Below are 20426 nucleotides of genomic sequence, written 5' to 3'. Positions count from 1 at the left end.
TTAAATTTACATAACAAACCTCCACCTGAAAGGTATGCTGGTAAGGAGTTGGGGAGACCAGAAAAGCATGACTGGGGCACCTGGGTGGCTCAGTCAGTTAAGCCTCTGCCTTCGGCTCAGGTCATGATCCCAGGGTCCTGGGATCAAGCCCCACACTGGGCTCCGTGCTCAGCGGGGAGTCTGCTTCTCCCTTTCCCTCTGTCCCTCCCCCAGTTGTTTGTGTTCTCTCTCTCTCAAATAAATAAAATCTTAAAAAAAAAAAAAAACATGATGGCTGTTAAGAGTGCCTAAAGATATTGGGGTGAGCTGGGATAAAGGCAGTGAAAGAGGTTGCCCAGGGACTCCTATAGCTTGAATAGAATCAGAGGTGACAGGTAGAGATAAATTCTCTGAGCAGATTGTGGAGAAAGTTACACCAGTGTCAATTAAGAAATCCAATTCCCTTGGGGTGCCTGGGTGGCTCAGTCAGTTCAGCATCTGCCTTCAGCTCAGGTCATGATCCCAGAGTCCTGGGATCAAGTTCCGCATTGGGCTCCCTGCTCAGTGGGGACTCTGCTTCTTCCTCTCCCTCTGCCCCTCCCCCTGCTTGTACTCTCTCTCTCTCTCTCACTCCCTCTCTCTCAAATTAAATAAAATCTTGGAAGAAAGGAAAGAAAAGAAAGAAAATAAAAAAGAAAAAGAAAGGAAAGAAATAAAGAAAGAGAAAGAAAGAAAGAAAAAGAAAAAGAAAAAAAGAAAGAAAGAGAGAGAGAGAAAGAAAGAAAGAAAGAAATCCAATTCCCAATTCTCTGTTTTAGGCTTAATGGCAGACTCTGCGGTGGAAGAATCAGCTGGCCCTGTCATTTGAGGGGAACTGTCCCACAGGAGGAGAAAAACCATCTGGGGGTGATAGAGTCTAGGGAGACTGTTTCTGTTCCTTAAATTTTCCTTTCCCTTATGTGCAGGACAATTTTTCTTCCAAAATTTCTCCTTGATTTTTTACAGTATCTGCCACTGTCTGGAGTCAAATGGGGAAGACTCTAAGTAGATTTTGCGTTACTCTCAGAGTCATGCTTTTGTTTTTCTGAAGGTTCAAGTTGCAAAGCAAGAATTGTTGCTTTTAACTCATTTCCTCTTGTATTCTTTTTTTTTTTTTTTAATTTTTTAAAGTTAGCTCTACAGCCAACATGGGGCTCGAACTCACAACCCCAAGATCAAGAGTCGCATGGTCTACCAACTGAGCCACCCAGGCACCCCTCCTCTTGTATTCCCGTAAGCTATTTCCAAAGAATTGAGTAGCTTCCTCCCTTATGACCCTCAGAGATTGGCAGGACCACCATGCTTTTTTTTTATACTAGGGAGAAAATTTCCCACTAAAGCAGAAATAAAAAGATTTCTATGTTCTGGGGTTTCTGGGTTCAGTGCAGTATGCTACTGCCAAGTCTGTATAAAGCGTTCAAGAAAGGTCTTTGCTCTCCTTTCTGAGTGCAAAATTCAACCTTAGACCAGTACACTTTGTGGGGAGGGGGTAAGTCTCCAATATTGCTCCTATCAAGCCTTGAATATGAGCCTCCAGCTGAGCCATTTCCTGGTCATTTGTAGGATGGCCTGGAAGAAATTCTGCCCATCTGTTTCCTCTGTGTGTGGGGTTTTTCCCAGGGGGCTGTCTGGCTTGTCTGATAACTACAGTATAATCATGGGCAGGAAGAACACCCCTTAGTAGCCAACATAGGTGCCTGTGAACGGGGTCGTTAATGGCCACTAAGCTTTCCATCTCCTCTCTAAATTTGTTGGACTCTTCTGAAAGTAGAGGTAAAAGGGCTTGAAAATTCAAAAGATCTGGTGCTGTCCAGGGGACATGAATTCTTTACGGTGGGATCCAGGATACATCTGCAAAGTACATAGCATAGGAATGTCTGAAGTTGGCAGAGACTGGTTACAGAGACCTGGAAAGTAGGAGGAGCTATAAGGAACAGCAAAGAGAGCCCTACCGCCCTTCTCAGGTGCTTGTGCTAAGTTCACTTCCTGGCTTTTAGTATTTGAGTAACCTGCATAACCTGGGTCTGGTGATCAGGCCAGAATGCTCGTTGTAAATCTTGCAAATAAAGGGAAGTGAACACAGGCAGCTGGGTATTTAAGGGATTTTCTGGAGAAACTGGAGAAGTTTTAGGATCTAAGAGAATTGGCTGAGGAGATGGAGTAGGGCTTTGAGAGGAGGGGCTTGGACCCAGGGCCCAGAGATCCGAAAGATCTGAAGGGTCAGGGACAGAAAGTTGGACATAAAAATGTGTATAAGAGGAAAGAGAGGGGCACCTGGGTGGCTCAGTTGGTTAAGCGACTGCCTTTGGCTCAGGTCATGATCCTGGAGTCCCAGGATCAAGTCCTGCATCGGGCTCCCTGCTCAGCAGAGAGTCTGCTTCTCCCTCTGACCCTCCCCCCTCTCATGCTCTCCCTATCTCATTCTCTCTCAAATAAATAAATAAAATCTTTAAAAAAAAAAAAAAAGAGGAAAGAAAAGGGAGGACTTAAATAAGATGTGGTTTTTAATTTTTGTTCTAAGATCGATTTCTGTTCTTTCCTCTTATTAAGGGAATCCCTAAGGCTAGCCATTATACTTGTGTCCTCTTTTCAATTTGGTCTCCCCATAGGTACCATTTAAGACAGTTATTTAGAATGAGAGCTTTCTAAAAACTTTTCAAATGTAAAAGTTTTTGTAGTTCCAGAAATCCATCATCTGGCCATTGATGAGTAAGACCCACAATGGTATATTTATTCTAATAGCAACTCAATTCAATAAGCCTTTTTTGTGGGAAGACCTAGAGGCAACTTTCGGGATAAGAATAAATTTTTACCATGAACACAACAGGCATCCCTGGAGTGGGTGCAGAAGATGCAGCCCCCATGATCCAAAAAGTTCACTCCAAAGATAGTCTAGGAAAGTAAAGCCCCTCATCACAGGGTTACAAACGTTAAGAATTGTGCAGTGAAAACAATGTCTTGGTTGCCTCCATTCACAGACCCACTAATCTGTGACACGGGGCAGGCACTACTGGAATGGGATTTTTTCCAGCACCAACAAAACAATGAAGATTGAGATGACAAAAGCCCCTTATGATAAGCTCCCCTGAAGCTGGCACAGTCAGATGAAGAGAATGCCGCTTGTGACTTTGTCACTGGGAACCACAGTCAATTCAACTGGCCCACAAGATGCACATTGGTACATGCACCTTCCAGTTGTCCAAGACCAGAGACAATATTCTCACTAGTCACAAAGCCAAGCTTTCAAGACAGAATAAGACAGGGGTGCCTGGGTGGCTCAGTCGTTAAGCATCTGCCTTCGGCTCAGGTCATGATCCCAGGGTCCTGGGATCAAGCCCCGCATCAGGCTCCCTGCTTAGCGGGAAGCCTGCTTCTCCTTCTCCTATTCCCCCTGCTTGTGTTCCTGCTCTCATTATCTCTTTCTCTGTCAAATAAATAAATAAAATCTTAAAAAAAAAAAAAAGACATAGAATAAGACAAAAGGAAAACTTCCATCTGGTTTTTCTCATATGCACATTAACAGCTTTCGTTAATCCTTGGGTCTCTTGGAGCTAAACTAATACCCAAGGAGGATGTGCTGCTGGGTTGGGGATTGTGTGGTGTGTTCCTTGTTGCATGGATATTTTCTTGAGGTTGACCAACTTATCCTAACACATGTGTCTTTGAGTTAGGCGGTGAGCACTCTAACCGCTCTTAAGTGCTCGACCCATGCCCACCAATTTTGCAGCTTTGGCTTCACAGATGTCCCTTAGCAAGAGCCTTTACCTCATGTGCCCATTAGACCACAACAAAGTTTGTCTACACAGATGCTGGTCTGGTGAGGACTGTGAACTCGCCAGTCTGTAAGGTTGGCTTGAACAGCTGTCTTATAGGGCCTATGCCAGAGACAGATGGAGACAAAGAAAAACAGTGACCATCTCTGGGAGGAAAAGGATCAATAAAAATCAAGAGTACTCATAATAAATCTTTACCAGAGTTGTTATACCCAAGTAACTAGCTCCATAAATATTTCCTCCTGCTAATCTAAATTTAGAAAAGGAAAACAAAGGACTCTTGCGTCCACCAGACCCTGCAGGCGAAGATCTGGGAGACTGATGAGGTAAGAATTCTTACCTTCTGCCAGATTTTTTTCAGAGGTCCCAGGATTTCTCAGCTGTAGCAGCCTCAGAGTGAGCACTGTCCAGCCAGAGAAGTTTTTCCCTTTGTGGTAGCCAACTGTAGGGGAAGAAAAATTTTTCCTCTACCTCTTTAGGTTCTTTTATCTGGGCTATTAATCAAATTGACTTATGACAGATTAACAAAAGAAAACCAAATTTAATTACTTACATACATACAGGAGCCCCACAATGAAAACAAGAATTTCCCCAACAGTCAGGCAATTGAAGTTTATATGCCATTTGAGTTCTTTACAAAGAAGGGGTTGGGGTCTGGGATTTCAAAGGGAAGGAAGACAATTTGCATGAAAATGTGAACAAATGTTTGGTAAACAAATGTTCCCCAGGCCATGCATAGGGAAATGGACACAGAGAGAACTTTGAACAAACAGTCCCTACCCATCTTACCAGCTTACCATATCTAGTCCATATTCTTTGTAACTATCTTTGGTGATATTTCTCTTCCTGGACCAGGCCCTCTATCTAAATTCTTTCAGGCAGTTGAGGGGGAACCTAAAAAACTCTTCTTGAGGCTTTTGGGCCTTACATGTCTTCAGCTCAAAATAATCAGCATGTAAAATAGGCACATTCTGGGGAGACTTGTTCTGAACCCCTCATTGAAGTCCAAGAAGCAGCTATTGCTAGTGCAAAGAGACTAAGGCAAGAATAAGCTCGGGCATGTTTGAGTATTAGAAGGTGGCCAGTATGATTGAAGCAGAGTTGGCAGGGGAGGGTAGGATACAAAAGTTGGAAGCAGACTGTCCAGATGAAGCACTGATATTTACTTCTAAGATGTTACAGTCATTATTTTTCCCCACCCACATATAATGTTTTCCTCTCCTAGAAATCCCTTTCATATTAATGGTTTCACTTATCCACCCAGTTGTAGAAGTAGGGGGAAAAAAAACCCAAATCAAAAAACAAAACCATGTTCCCTCTTGCCTACAATAGATGGCCCCACTTCCTGCCTACCTCCCAAAGTAAACAATAGCTACAGTCAGAATTCTCCTTTCAGATTCCAAACACCAAATTTACAAACCTACCTTCATCTGAACACCTTTTCCACTTTCCCTTATGTCATGCTCTGCATCCATTTCCCTGCAGCCTGTTCAGGAATCTTAGATTACATATTATCCTATTCTCTATTTCTTAAACCTCTACTGAATATCTTCCATTAATATTTAAATACTTAATTCACTCCCATCTTAAAAAAAGGAAAGAGGCAACCTCCTTTTTTCCCCACCAGCTATTTACTGTCTGCTTTCTCTTTCCCTTTACAGATAACTTCAGAATTATTTACACTAGCAATCTTATTTCCTTGCCTCCCACTGATTCCTCAACCATTTGTCTGGCTGCTACACTCAACATACGCCAAACTAACTAGAGAAATCAATGCTAAATTTAACAGGCATGTCTCAGTCCTCATCTCAACCTCACTGCCACCTTACACTATCACAATCACTCCTTTACGGAAACATGCTTGTCTCCTGTTTTTTCTGACCCCAACATTCTGCTGATATTCCTATTTCTGACATCTATTAGTTCACTCTCTTCTACCCAACCTTTAAATGCTGAACCTTCTTTCTGGATGAACCAGAAATATTATGAGTTGGGTTTCTAGCTACATGCATAATCTAATAGATATATTTTAAATGAAAGGTAAGTTCACTGACGAATGGCCTAAAATAAAAACAATCTATTCATCCATATCCATCATGATTAGTGCCAAGCACTACTTTGGGTACTACCAACTCAGTGGTAAACAAAGACAATGTTTCTGATCTGAGTTTACACTGTAGTGGAAATAACAAACATATAAAACAATGTCAAGTAGTGATAAGTGAAAGACATTAGAAAAAAATACGAAGCAGAGTAAAGTCATGAGAATGATAGAGGATGGATACTTACAGAAAGGTCCAACTCTGAGGAGGTGACGTGAAGCAGGGACCTGAATGTAAAGAACGTAAGCCATACAAAGACCTAGGTAAAGAGCATTTCAGAGGAAACAGTAAGAGTAAAATCCCTTAGATATTAGGCAGATAGGATGTTGGCGGATTGAGAAATGGCAAGAGATCCAGAGGTCTGCAGTAGAGTTAATAAGGTTGACTGGTTGTTGAAATTGTAGAGAAGGGCAGAGACCGGAACAGATAGGACCTGGGTAAAAGAGTTTGGACTGTTATTATTAGGAATGCCACTAAAGGGTCTTGAACAAGGAAATGATGGGATTTCATTTGCATTTTTTAAATTTATTTGACAGAGAGAGAGAGAGAGAGAGCACAAGCAGGGGGAACGGCAAAGGGAGAGAGAGAAAGAGGCTCCCCAGTGAGCAGGGAGCCCAATGTGGGGCTCAATCCCAGGACTCCGGGATCATGACCTGAGCCAAAGGCAGACATTTAACCGACTGAGCCACCCAGGCACCCCCTTGATTTGCATTTTTAAAAAAGAGTAAAACAGGGGCACCTGGGTGGCTCAGTCGGTTAAGCGTCTGCCTTCGGCTCAAGTCATGATCCCAGGGTCCCTGGATTGAATCCCACATCAGGCTCCCTGCTCAGCGGGGAGCCTGCTTCTTCCTCTCCCTCTACCCCTCCCCACTGCTTATACTTGCTCTCTCTCATATAAATAAATAAAATCTTAAAAAAAAAAAGACTAAAACATGTAGTCTAATTAAAAATTTGATAAGAACTGTTTACTTTTCAAGGGCTCACATAAATGGCCTTAAAAATTAAATCAGAAGAAACATTACAACAAAGTAATGAGAAATTCCCTTTCTACACTAAAATTTATTTAAAAATCACTTGGTTTACTTTAAGAATAGAACAAACCCTATCATTCAAACACTTTCCAATTTTTCTCCTCACTTTCAAAGTCCAAACACAGGCACCCTACATATAATCTACAAGGTTTTAATCAAGTCAATACTTCCCTTTCAAAGTTTCTTAATATAGATGCTAAAATTAAAAGCCTTGGGATTTATGTAATAATCAAAATACATCATTTACTTACAATATTGATTATCAATATTGCAAAGAACGGGGAAAGTGAAGCTTCACTTTCTGCTTTTATAATACCATTATGTATAGTATTCTGCCTGAAGATGAAAAATGAGAACATATATACAATACTGTTGTCAATTTTATATACTTTTTCAAATCTGTGTTAGCTTACATTTACATTTTTATTATAAAAATGATTTTCCAAATACAATGCAATAGTACAAAAGTCATTTTCAAATAAAATCATGAAAGCATTGTTTATGTAAATGTTCAACAAATAAAACACTTTGTAATGCAATTTTTTTAAAAGTCAAAACTTCTTTCTGGTATTTATTAGAAAATAAACCCAACCCACAGAATGAAATGAAAACAGTAAAACCTTACTAATTGGAACTGAGGGAAGATAAATATGAGTGGTAGAATGTTTGGAAAGAAAAGCAATTTTGCTAACTTCTTAAGTCTTGCAATTTTATTTAGCCTATCAAAATATTAAGAGAGGCAGTGTTTAGCAGGGCTTAGCAAACGTTCCTACTTTCATTCAAAGTACCAAGTAATTCACTTCTACTGCAATTACACTGTTAGTAAACAAACAATATTTTTAAAGGGCCAGGTTTTCTTCTCTCTCTGAAGTCACTAGTTTCCCTAAAATCTTCTATTTTAATTTTTGTTTTCACATGTTGTGAAGCAGTGCAGTTCTAATGAAGTTTTACTACATTTGGGAATTCATATTTTGGACGCTGCTTTGACAACATCAAAATAATACAAATTTGATACAAAAATCACTTTTCCCCAGAGGTAAGATTTTGTTTTCTGACACTGTTTATGTCGACTAGTCATGGCAAATTAAAAGTTGATTTCCCAATACTATTTTGTCACATGGCTTCTTTGCCTCTTTTACACCCATCTCTGCTGTCTGAATATGCTCATGGAATATAAAATAGTTTTATCCAATCAAAAATAAGAAAAATCAAACCATATTGCATTATGAATATAAATTATTCCATGATTATATGCTTTAGAATTATACCCTCCAATAGTATAGACTCTAAAACATTGACTGCTCTAGATGAAAATAGCATCAATTCCTAAGCTACAATGGAAGCTATTATCCTGAAGTCAGAGGCTTGAAAATCTCAATGCCCTTTTGCAAATGCTACCTAGCTTTTGTAAAACCAAACAAATATACCCAAACAAATAACATCATATTAAGATCATCACTACAAAATAAATCAGCAAAAATTATGATTATGTTCTATGACTTTTAGAAAACTACGCTAGTTACTTGGATCTTCTAAGTAGCACTTAAATAATACAATGTACACCTGGGCTGAAAGGACAATGAGGAAATTATATATATACACTTATATAAAACAGACTAATGAAACATGTTATACATATTAAATTTCACATAATCTTGAAGATTTTAGGAAAACTTATTTTTTAATTGAAAATATACTTTAACCAAAAAACCCCTGTCATACACTGACCATGTTGAATAACCCTATACTGCCTGTATAGGAGGTTCAAAGGAAGATACAGGATAATATTTGAGCTGCCAGTATTGAGAGTCTCAAGAGGCTGAAGGACTAGAATACCCCTTGGAAGAGAAACTGGGGGGAAAAAAAATTACTCCTTTTTTTTCCTCCAAATGTTGTTAAATAAACCAGTTATCCCCGAAGTAATGAAGACACATTTCAAGTAATTACTCTGCTTACAAGTTTTATTTACACAGTAATTATTAATAGTGGTTTTTAGTGAATTCCTTGTATATTTACATTTTATATACACATTTATACTTGAAAGGTAAAGAAACTGTACAATAATAAAAATGAGAAAAAGAAATACAGTAATTTAGGTCAAACTCAGGAAACAAATACTCACAAGTAAGATTAAATTTAAGCAGGTAATATAACTTCAGTGAGATTACTGCCAGGGATTACATTCCCTCTGATCAGGGCCACCAATATCAAGGAAGTAGTTACCAGAGTTAAAATGTCACTCTAAAACCTATTAAGACCCTGGGTACTCCCTCAATATTTATTACAATACCAGTTTCCACTAAGTAAGCTCCTAAGATAGGAGTTAACTTCTGACGGTTCCACTAGTGGTCCCTAGGCTAGAATGACCCATGGGGTAAAAATATATGGACACCATCTGGTCCCATACTCCTAAAGAGGCAGTCACTGAACTAACAAGGTTGTCAGGCTTGTTAGTTTGAAGACTATATACCACTAACAGAAATAGTATGCTCAAGTATTGTTTTAAACCAAACTGCAAACATAAAAGCACACTGTACATCTAATTATTAACCAAAGAGCACGTTATACAGATATCACTTATAATACTCAAGTGACTTATTTTAGGTTCAAGGATTAAACATATAATAAATTTCATATTGATTTACCAATAATTAATAATTTCTTTATCCACTATACCATCAAAGTTAGACTCATTAGAAAAAAGTTAATTTTATCTTTTTCTTTTACACTTATTTCCATTGATTAGAAAATTATGCACAGTGTTTTACAAGTCATAGACTTGGCTACATATTAAGATTTCGAATTTAAAACTAGAATTAAATTTTGTTTCTACAGACAGTGAAGGAATTTTAACTAAAAAGTTTAAAGTCTTGCCAAGTAGCATGCTATTTCAGAACTCTCAGAATTCATATGTTTTACTCTTACCAGTGAAAAATCTCATTTATATATATGGACTTACTTCCAAAATCAAGTCTTCAGTCCACTAAAGTGCAAAGAACTTTCCTTCTACCAGTTAGCTTCCTTAAATTACTAGATGAATAACTCCTCAGACTAGAAACAGAAAGGCTACAATTCTTTGAGTGATAGGAATTACTTAAGAAACAATTTTCCTTCAAAAACAAACAGACATGATACTGTAGAAAAACACCTAAATAAATGTGAAACAAGCTCCCACCAGTGTTTCCAGTTCCCAAATTTGCCCCAACCTGTGAATGAAGGCAACAACTTCAGTGACTTAAATCATTTACAATCAAAGTTGCTTTCTCTTGGTCTCTAGTATCTTCAAAAGGTTGGAACTGGAGATAATATTTGTATTAAGGTGTTTACTTCAAAAAGTATTTTGGAAGTTAAAGTTAACAATCCTGCTCTGACCTCCAAAGTGCTTTTATGTTAATTGTTAAAAAAGAAAAGATGTAAAAATTTGAATAATCTCCAAAGCTGTTAAAAAAGTTTATTGCATTAAACTGTTCCACTCCAAATTATGGAGTATGAACTAGCCATTTAAACTTTTCCCTTTGTAAAATGGCTCTCCCTGCAAAATACTTTTTTTTAATACTGTCAATCGGTTACTCATTTCATTTACTTCAGCCATGGAATTCAAAATCAGCAGTTTCCCATGTCTTGATTCTTTTAGATTTCGCCAACATTTTCTTCCATGCTTTTTACATAGGAAACGAAAAACTTTTATCAAAACAACATTATTTATGTTTCAATTAGTCTGTTAATTTTGAAGATTAGCTTTTCAGAGCAGGACTATTATTCTTGTCTCCTTCTTTAATATCCTTCATTACAGATGCAAAGACCTGGAAATTATATAAAGGAAAGATTAATCCTCAAAATTAACTACCACATAGATTAAAGAGATTGAAGTAACTATAGTTTATTAATATGAAAAAGCTTTAGTATATTTAACTCCTCTGGAAGTCCTCTGGAAGACTGCTATTCTTAAATCCTCTTGTTCGTTTCAGCCCAATTTTATGGTATATAATTAGATTTCAGTTTTCATCACTGGCCAAATATTCTGAAATTACTATTTGGTAACAGAACATTTTCTGGATCCATATTCTTACATTTCACTTTCATAAGCAATAAAACTGTGAGCTTATGATGCCTACGGTCTATCATTCAAGCAGCAAGTGATAATGCTTTTATGGCACTTAACTTAGACTGCCAATGTTTGCTTCCCTAACAGGACTAAGCATCTAAAAAGCCAGGATCATACATTATATTCTATTGCAAATATTTAGCATAAGGTAGGTGGTTTTTGTTTTTGTTTAAGTAGGCTCCATGCCTAGCGTGGAACCCAGCATGGGGCCTGAACTCATGACCCTGAGATCAAGACCTGAGCTGAGACCAAGAGTTGGACGTTTAACCAACTGAGCCACCCACCCAGTCGGATGTCTAACCAACTGAGCCATCCAGTATGTGACTGATACAACTGTTGTCTATTTGAAATACCAAAGTAAAAAAAAGAACGAAAAAAACAAGCCAAAGGTACTGGACTTACATAAAAATAAAACCATAGGTTTGGATAGGTGAAAGAGCAGCAATCTGCTTTAAACTCTTGCCTTTTCAAAGTCAAAAATTATTTTTTGCTGTTTTTTAATTAAGCACTAACATTTGAGAAATAAATTTTTTTATAAGAAGCCAACTGATTGTTTTAACACATCCATTAGAAGAAGTAGGAAAAGGTCACTCTACCTGAGTCCATTTTTTGGTGCTATTCTGCATCTGAATGGCTGCAATACAGCTGAACAGCTTTTCTGATGTGATATCTTCTGGCAATTTAGTTAGAAACTGTGCTATATGAATAAAGTCCATTTGTAGGAGAATATCTTCATATAATCGGAGGATTCCTAATCCAGTCCTAAATAAAAATTCCTCCCCATCTCTGCAAAATACATCCCAGACTCGACAGGCCAGATCAAGTGGTAGTGATTTGCTATATAGTGTGAAGATCCTAAAATTAGGGAGAAAATAGTCATTGAAATTTTTCATTCATTTATTCATTCACTTATTAATCATCTCTCTATAAAAAGAACAGTGCTTAATTAGGGATAAAAAGATAAATAAAATACGGCTCCTTCTTTCAAAGAATTTGAATAGTAGGAAAGTAAGTAAAAGTAATTTACAACCTTCCACAGAGACATGTCCTAATACAAATCAGAGTGGCAAAAACACCTAGTGGTTAAGGGGATGGGCTCTGAAACCAGAATGTCTGAGTCTGACATTAGTGATGTTACCTTGAGCAAGATCTCCACCCTTGCTGTGCCTCCGTTTCCTCATTAGCAAACAAAGAATAATATTACCTACCTCTCAGGATTGTTTTGAAAATTAAAGGAACACATGTATTCAGAACAGTGCCTGGCACATAAGAAAGGCTCAATAAAAGTTACTTATTGTATGAGGAATCCAAGTATCATCTTTTAGTAACCTAAATACAAAATCATAATCTGACTTCTCTCTTTTCTCCTACCACAAACATCTACTGTTTTTTTCCCCTTTACCAAACTTTACTTACTACTTCTTTTGGAGCATGTAGAGCTCCAACAGAATCACCAAAATGGTTTTTCCCATCTTTTCTGACAATGTCTGATCATGTCATTCTTTATCCAGTGGTGCTTCAGGGCGGCATTCTGGTTGGGGAAACAGGGCCAGTGGGTGCTAAAGAACTTCTCTTGAAGCTGCCTTGGCAAAGCACACCTTTTTTTTTTTTTTTTTTTTAAGTAATTTCTACACCCAATGTGGGGTTCAAGCTTACAACCCTGAGGTCAAGAGTTGCTGATTGAGCCAGGTGCTTCCAAAGTACACATTTTTCTTTACAAAGACCGTGTTTATTTGAGGTAGTGCTGATGAAACTTGAGGAAGGGAACTAAGGGCTCTTTGCCCCCCTCCTCCCTACCCCTAGCCTTTAGCACTGCCACTTATTCATTCCTCTTTTTTCTTGCATGATTGATCCTGGGATTTGTATGTAGTAAGTTCAACAAAGGCAGTGAAACAAAAATCCATGTCTATTTCTTCAATTATAAACACGTATTTAATTGCATAATAAAAGCACACCCCTGGTAGTACAGAGAATAGTAATTCATTGCTCAAAATGACAGCAGGTACCAGCAGTGCCTAGGACGTGCACAGTATTATTAGTTACATTCTGCTCCCTATTACCAACTGTGATACTGGTTTGCCTTACATTCACACTCCTCAGACTGACAATTGAGTATTTTCCCCCTTTCTCTACAGATTTAGTATTTGACCTTGGGCTTCTGGGTCTCATAACATAAAACCTTTCTTCTCCCCATTATCTTGGGGCCTTCCCAGAAGAACTCTTAATGTTCCTAGTGGAAATAGAAAAGAATATACACTGAGGCAGCTCTTTCTGCCCTTGGGTCTTGTCCCCACGCTTTAATAAAACCACCTTTTTTGCACTGGGGGGAAAAAAGAACACACTGAAATATAACTAAGTTTTTTAAAAAGCTTAAATAAAAGAAGCCCCAAACAACTGGGAATATAATATAGCATATATGATCAAGGCCATTAATTATATATGAAAACTTAGTATCATTTTCATGAAATCCACTGAATTGATGAATGGGATTTAAGGTTTGAATGTTTCATATGTACTCTTAACAACCTATCTTAAGATAATTGCTCCATCCCTTTGGCAAAATTCACCACCCCACCATTCTATAATCAACTGGTGATGGCTCACAAGACTCCTCGGCAAGGAAGAGTTGTAATTGCAATGTTGAAAAAAAGACACTAGCACCTAAATAAGGCATCACTCCTCTGTCAAAAAGCACGATAAAGCCTTGAAAAAAACAAAGCCTTCAGTTAAAAAAAAAAAAAAGAAAGAAAAAAAAAGAAACACTATCATAACTATCATAAGCTCTTGAGTGTTAAGAATGATAAAGAAATGGCTCTCTCCTCTGAGAGCGTGGCATGCAGGCACTGAAGGAGATAAATCAAGTAAAACACTCTCACTACAACCCAAGATACAGATACTACTCCCATTTTATAGATAAGAAACTAAAACACAAACTGAGGGATTCTGATTTTAGCCCAGAGTCCATGTTCTTAATCAAATGCCTCCCCACAAAAATGTCAGCGTTTCTCTCTTTGTAAGGGAAGGAGTTTTTATATGTATAATCATGTGCATGAGATTTACTCTAGTTCCTAAAATACCCAAGAAGTTATACTTTTCTTTTAATTGTATTTTATTTATGTGATGACTTACCAGTCTATCAAGTATATGTCTGGTGTAAGACTGTAAGATTTGAAATGAAGAAATAGTTTGGAGAGATTTTCTTCAAAAAATACTTCAAATGTTGCAAAATATTTCAACATCTAAAGATAGAAATATCAATAAAGTTATTAAAAAGTATACTTTAGAAATAGAGAAATTAAATCCTTAATAAATTAAAAGAAAATCTTGCTTAGCACTTCTGAGTCTTTTTATCAAGCATTTGTAAAACTATAGTTCAATGAAAAACTTATTTTAGATCAGATTAGTTTGGTCTTCTAATTACTGTTTTTCACTCTAAAAGAGCATTCAGACTATAGAAACTGACAGTCAAAGGAAAACATGATTCCTTCCAAATGTTCATACCATGCTGTGATCCACACGAAAAAAGGCCAACTGGCAAGGCTTATTGAGGAGGTTTGCAAATGCAATGAAGGCATCTGCCTCTTCCAAATTGAGAATGAGAACTGCTGCTATGAAGGACATCCCTTGGACCTTCAAAGAGAAAAGAAATTAATCAAAATGTGCTTACAATAATAATTCTGAACAGTTTATATTATTGTATTGCTTAAAAATTATAAGGTGATATTAAAGTAGAATTAATCAAGTTTTCTTTTTATTTGTCAATGAAAGTAAATACAGAGGACCTGCCAATAACTATGAAATCTCCCTAATCCTAAATTTCTTGTTCATGTGCTATGGTTTAAAAAGAATTAGGGAAAATTTTGGAAAAAAAGAAAGTATCAGCTTTTACTTGCTACAAAAGCCTATCTCCGTGTACTAATCTCGCTTTGATTTTCTCTCAATCTGAAGTCTTTCAAAGTAGAGGGTAGTGAAAATCCGGTGACTGTCTTCATTGTCACAGCACCTCTGTCTGAGGTAGAAAGTGAGGAACCAAGAATAAAAGAAATATATGAGAAGTGCTGCTGAAGTTCTAAGACAGAAGAGGTGGTGAGAGGGTGGACAGGAAGGCTGGGTTCCTGGAAAAGCAGGACAAAGAAATAAGAAAAAACCATCCCAAGAAAGAAAGGAATATGAGCAAAGACACACAGGACCAGCCCAGCTTGAGCACAATCTTTTTTTTTTTTTTAAAGATTTTATTTATTTATTTGAGAGAGAGAGAGAGAGAGAGCACATGAGAGGGGGAGGGCCAGAGGGAGAAGCAGACTCCCTGCTGAGCAGGGAGCCCGATGTGGGACTCGATCCCGGGACTCCAGGATCATGACCTGAGCCGAAGGCAGTCGCTTAACCAACTGAGCCACCCAGGCGCCCTGGAGCACAATCTTTATACTGGTAGAACTTAAGCAGGATGCAGTTACAAACAGTAGAAAGCCTTGAGGAAAAAGCTCAGCTACACAGATGCTTGCTTGTGAGTTATGGACAACTGCTGTACATTTCTGAGCAGATAAGTGATATGGAACTGCTGCTCATTCTTTAAAGAAACTTCATCAGGCACTTACTTCTGGTAGAGATTTGCATAATACACTTACCCAAAAACAACACTAACGGTATTTACAATGAAACCACTGTCTCTTTTTCCCAGCCAAATGTTTTGAAGGTTTGCCTACAATCACTATTTTAGATCAGATTAGTTTGGTCTTCTAATTACTGTTTTTCACTCTAAAAGAGCATTCAGACTATAGAATTCTCAGCTCCCTTTGAAATTTTCAGCACACGTCAGTTTGGATTCCCACTCCATTACTAGCCGATCTTGAAATTCCTCTTGCCAGGATAACCAGTAACTCGTAAAACCCAATGGGCACTTTTCTACCCTCTTAGAATTCCCTTTGCTTCTGTGATCCAGTATTTCTTTGTTCTCCTCCTACCTCTCTGGCTTCTTCTGAGTGCTCTTTACAAAATCTACAGTAATCCCCTATTTGATTTTTCAGAGTATAAATTCCATGAGGATAGAGCCTGTGGCAGGCAGAATAACATACCCAGGAAGATATCCACATCCTAATCCCTGGAACCTGTGAAAGTGTTATCTTACAAGGCAAAAGGGACTTTGCAGATGTGATTAAATTAAGGATTCTGTGAGGGTAAGATTATCCTCGATTATGTGGGTGGGCCCAATGTAATCATCATGAGGGTCCTTATAAATGAAAGAGGGAAATGGGGAGGTAGGAGAGTCACAGAGAGATATGAGGATGCTACACGACTGGCTTTGTAGATAGAGATAGGGGGTCAAGAGCCAAGGAATGTAGGCGGCTTCTAGAAGCTTGAAAAGGCAAGGAAATGGATTCTTCCCTAGAGCCTCCAGAAGGAAAACAACCCTGCTAATACCTTGACTTTCAGACTTCTCATCTCCAGAGCTGCCAGATAATAAATTGGTATTGTTCAAAGCCACTAAGTTTGTGGCAATTTGTTATGGCAATAATAGGAAACTAAAACAGTACAGAGACAAGACCATGTCTGTTTGTTCACAATTATATTCTTAATGCCACAAAATTTGTGGGATAGATGCAAGGGGCAAACTGTTAGGTGTCTCTAACAGACAGGTAGCGAATAAAGGAATTAATATATTTAATTGAATCTAAGATGCTGTTTAAGAAACACTACTTTACATAACACTAAAAAAGGAAAATGTTGCCTATTAAAGACAATGCTTTCCCAGAATTTTTATTTGGTGATGCATGAAATCACAGAGCTATTTGAAGCTCACTCAGATTTATCAATAAAGTTATTTCTTAAGTATCTTCAAAGTCCAATTTTTCTGAATATTCTGAATGTTTTATCAACTTGTGATGTGATGTACCAAAATGAGCACATCATTTATGTAATATTTCTATGAAAAATGTATAACCTTAATCTAATCATGAGGAAATGGTCAGGAAACTACTGTAAAAGTATCAAAAGTGTTACAGGCTTGGGGTGCCTGGGTGGCTCAGTTGGTTAAGCGACTGCCTTCGGCTCAGGTCATGATCCCAGGGTCCTGGGATCGAGCCCCACATTGGGCTCCCGGCTCAGCGGGAAGCCTGCTTCTCCCTCTCCCTCTCCCCCTGCTTGTGTTCCTGCTCTCGCTGTCTCTGTCTCTGTCAAATAAATAAATAAAATCTTAAAAAAAAAAAAAAAAAAAAGAAGTAGTAAAACTTCACCCATTGAAGTACCTGTGTAACCCACCACCTTTCTGTTTCTTGAAGTCTTTCTTCCTTCCCTTATGCCTGCCTAGGTCATAGGAGGAGGTCATCTACTCAGATTCCCCATTCTTTATTCCCCTTGCACACATGCACACGGATCTTTCTTGTTTTAGTTTTGCTGATAATCACTATAGATAAATGGAGAGCTATAATGAAAAATCAATGTGGAAAAGTTACAAAGCTCACAAAGTTCTTACAGTAATATCTGAATCCTGGTCTACAGTTTGACTCCCCCTGAGATACTGGGAAATGTGTCTTCTCACTTCCACTTTTATGATTATGATATACCGACCTTCCAGCCCCACCCCAGTTTACAGTAGACACAGTCCAGGCAAAATAATAACTACCTACTCCCTTGCTGCAAAGGAGAAAGCTTGTGTTAGAGGACCTACAGACAGCTGATACTCAAGATTCTAGAGTTTTATTCTACTCAGAAGGAACTTACAACCATTTCCTCACAGCAGAAAAAGAATACAATTCAACAATCTAGACAGCCGTGGTCTTAAACTGGGAAGAGGGCGCCCTGGAAACACATAAAGAATACTTTCCAGAGAGTCCACGGTACACCATCATGGATTATTTTAAGGGAATCCATTCCCAGATCCTCCATTTACACGTTTGCTTTCTACACATGGTTTGCCTAAGAATGTCACTACATTCACAGTAGCAAGTGAAAGTCACAGTCCTCACTCATCCTATAATTTATGACGGTGAACTGCTCTGAAGCACGAAATGTGAAACAAAAGGATAATTCGAAATACCGTTTGGAGAAAGCTCATGGCTTCCTGTCACAGGTGAATAGAAACAGGACTGAATTTCATTATATGTAGAACAGAGATGAGTAGTAACAGCTTTCATTTGGTGACCTCACCTCTTCCATACCACCTTCTATCAAAGAATGCACAGCCACTGAGGGAGAGTCCCAAGGAGAACAAATAAAGAAAATAGTAATATAGATTGGTGCCCTTGGTTCTTTTAAGCTGGTTCACAACTGGAATATGAACTATTACCAATTTTTTTCAAGATATACTGAATAAATTCCAGAAATAAAACTTTTGTGTGATTTACTGATAGATTCAGCATGTGTTATTCATTAATGTAATTAAAAACCTCTTTTGTCAAATAATATGAAATATATATTCCAACATAGTTTATACTATTCTCTTATCTTATAAAATAAATCTGATTTGGCTGACTGGTTTGCCACAAAGGTTTGGCATTGTCAGGTTATATTGTGGTCCTTTTACATGAATTCAAAGAGCTAATCTGCATAATTTGTAAAATATTAATGTAGGGCTTGTTTATATATATATATATATATATATATTTAAGATTTTATTTATTTGATGGAGAGAGACACAGCAGAGAGGGGACACAAGCAGGGGGAGTGGGAGAGGGAGAAGCAGGCTTCCTGCCGAGCAGGGAATCCAATGCGGGCCAAATCCCAGGACCCTGGGACCATGACCTGAGCCGAAGGCAGATGCTTAACGACTAAGCCACCCAGGCGAAAAAAATTTTTTTTAAATTAAAGTATACTTGACATATATTAGTTTCAGGTGTACAACATAGTTATTTGACAGCTACATATCTCATACATTTTTCTTTAAATGGATGAGATATATAAAATCATTATACTGTTTAAATTCCATTGGCTACACTTTTTTAAAAAGATACGAGTTTTATTTTAAAATAATACTTAGCAAGTGCTAAAAATTAAATCCTTTATAAACTCATGATGAAAGAAATTTAAATGTCAACTTAAAAATGTGAACATTATAGGGGCACCTGGCTGGCTCGGTTGGTAGAGCATGCGACTCCTGATCTCAGGGTTGTAAATCTGAGCCCCATACTGGGTAATTTTAAGATTACTTAAAAATAAAACCTTCTCTTAAAAAATACTTTTATTTATTCATTTACCAGGGAGAGAGAGAGAGAGAACCAGCAGGGGGAATGGCAGGCAGAGGGAGAGAAGCAGGCTCCCAGCTGAGCAAGGAGCCTGATGCAGCGATTTGATCCCAGGACTCTGGGATCATGACCTTTGTATAAACAACAAACAAATAAATCATGTTACATTAAAAGGTGATAACTGCTACAGGACAAATAAAGGGGGGAAGTGCCAAGTTTGGGAATGGGGCAAGTTTTATATTACATATTATATTATATTTTATATTAAAGAAGATGGTCCAAGTAGTCCTTATGGAGAAAGTGAAATCTGAATGAAGAGTCTAAACTTTCTTGCTCATGTATTGTCATAGAATAGTAAAAACATTATGTAATGTTCACATTTTTTAAAGATTTTATTTTGGGGATGGCTGGGTGGCTCAGTTATTAAGTATCTGCCTTTGGCTCAGGTCATGATCCCAGGGTCCTGGGATTGAGTCCCACATTGGGCTCCCTGCTCACCGGGAGCTTCCCCCTCTGCCCCTCCCCCCTGCTTTTGCGCACTCTCTCTCTCGCTCACTCTCTCTAATAAATAAATAAAATAAAAAAAAAAGACAAAGGTGAGAAGATGAGGTTTTATGACTTCCAATTAAACATGGCAAACTGAACACTCACATTTTTCTTTGATCCCTCCCAAATCCAACTAAAATGACGTTAAAGAAAAAAATAAATATTAGCCTAGGAGGACAAAGAGAATGGAAAATAATATAAACAGTAAATAAAAATGTCACTAGCATTCTAGAAATTGTAACTAAATGGAGAATGTTGAAACTAAGATATCTGCAGAGGAAGCAATAAGTAGCAAACTAATTCTACCACAAATCTGGAAGGCTCAGAAACTGAAGTTATTATGCCCCTCTGAAATTGGGGGTAAGACTAAAGTTCCAACCAAAGGATTGGTTGAAAATTTATAAAAGGAGCAAATCCCTTCCTCTATTCTATACGGACAGGTGCCTATCTTTCCCCAAACCCAACATAATATAAGGAGTTTATCTCTAGAGGCACAGGCATAGGGAGGAGGCACCACACCAACAGCAGTGGCAATTAATAAAAGTTTCCAAACTGAATAATAAAGCCCCCAGTAGCTCTCCCAGAAATCTGGCAGGCAGTCTCGCAAGCCCCTGGGAAGATTCGTCTCTGGGTCAATTGACAGGCCCGAGAAAAATAAGACAGAGAGATACAGA

The 20426-nt window shown here is 38.0% G+C and overlaps 1 protein-coding gene across 5 annotated transcripts in view; it reads right to left on the bottom strand.

The window, feature by feature from the left end:
- Positions 1–8867: 8867 nt before the first annotated feature.
- TBC1D12 (TBC1 domain family member 12) overlaps positions 8868–20426 on the bottom strand; it is a 122327-nt gene continuing 110768 nt past the window's right edge. For all 5 annotated transcript variants that reach the window (XM_064595044.1, XM_045878458.2, XM_045878457.3 and 2 more), the window contains 4 exons: positions 14531–14659; positions 14159–14268; positions 11626–11884; positions 8868–10727 (listed from right to left, as the gene is read on the bottom strand). In XM_064595044.1, the coding sequence (XP_064451114.1) occupies positions 10659–10727; positions 11626–11884; positions 14159–14268; positions 14531–14659 (567 nt within the window). In that variant the 3' untranslated portion in view covers positions 8868–10658. The remainder of the gene's footprint in view (positions 10728–11625; positions 11885–14158; positions 14269–14530; positions 14660–20426) is intronic.

The sequence above is a fragment of the Mirounga angustirostris genome, unplaced genomic scaffold (genome assembly GCF_029215605.1).
Source record: "Mirounga angustirostris isolate CCGP_5_RB_7025 unplaced genomic scaffold, mMirAng1.0.hap1 SCAF_6, whole genome shotgun sequence".
Classification (NCBI taxonomy): domain Eukaryota; kingdom Metazoa; phylum Chordata; class Mammalia; order Carnivora; family Phocidae; genus Mirounga; species Mirounga angustirostris.
Note: the sequence above shows the minus strand (reverse complement) of the source record. Positions and strands in the feature narration are given on the sequence as shown.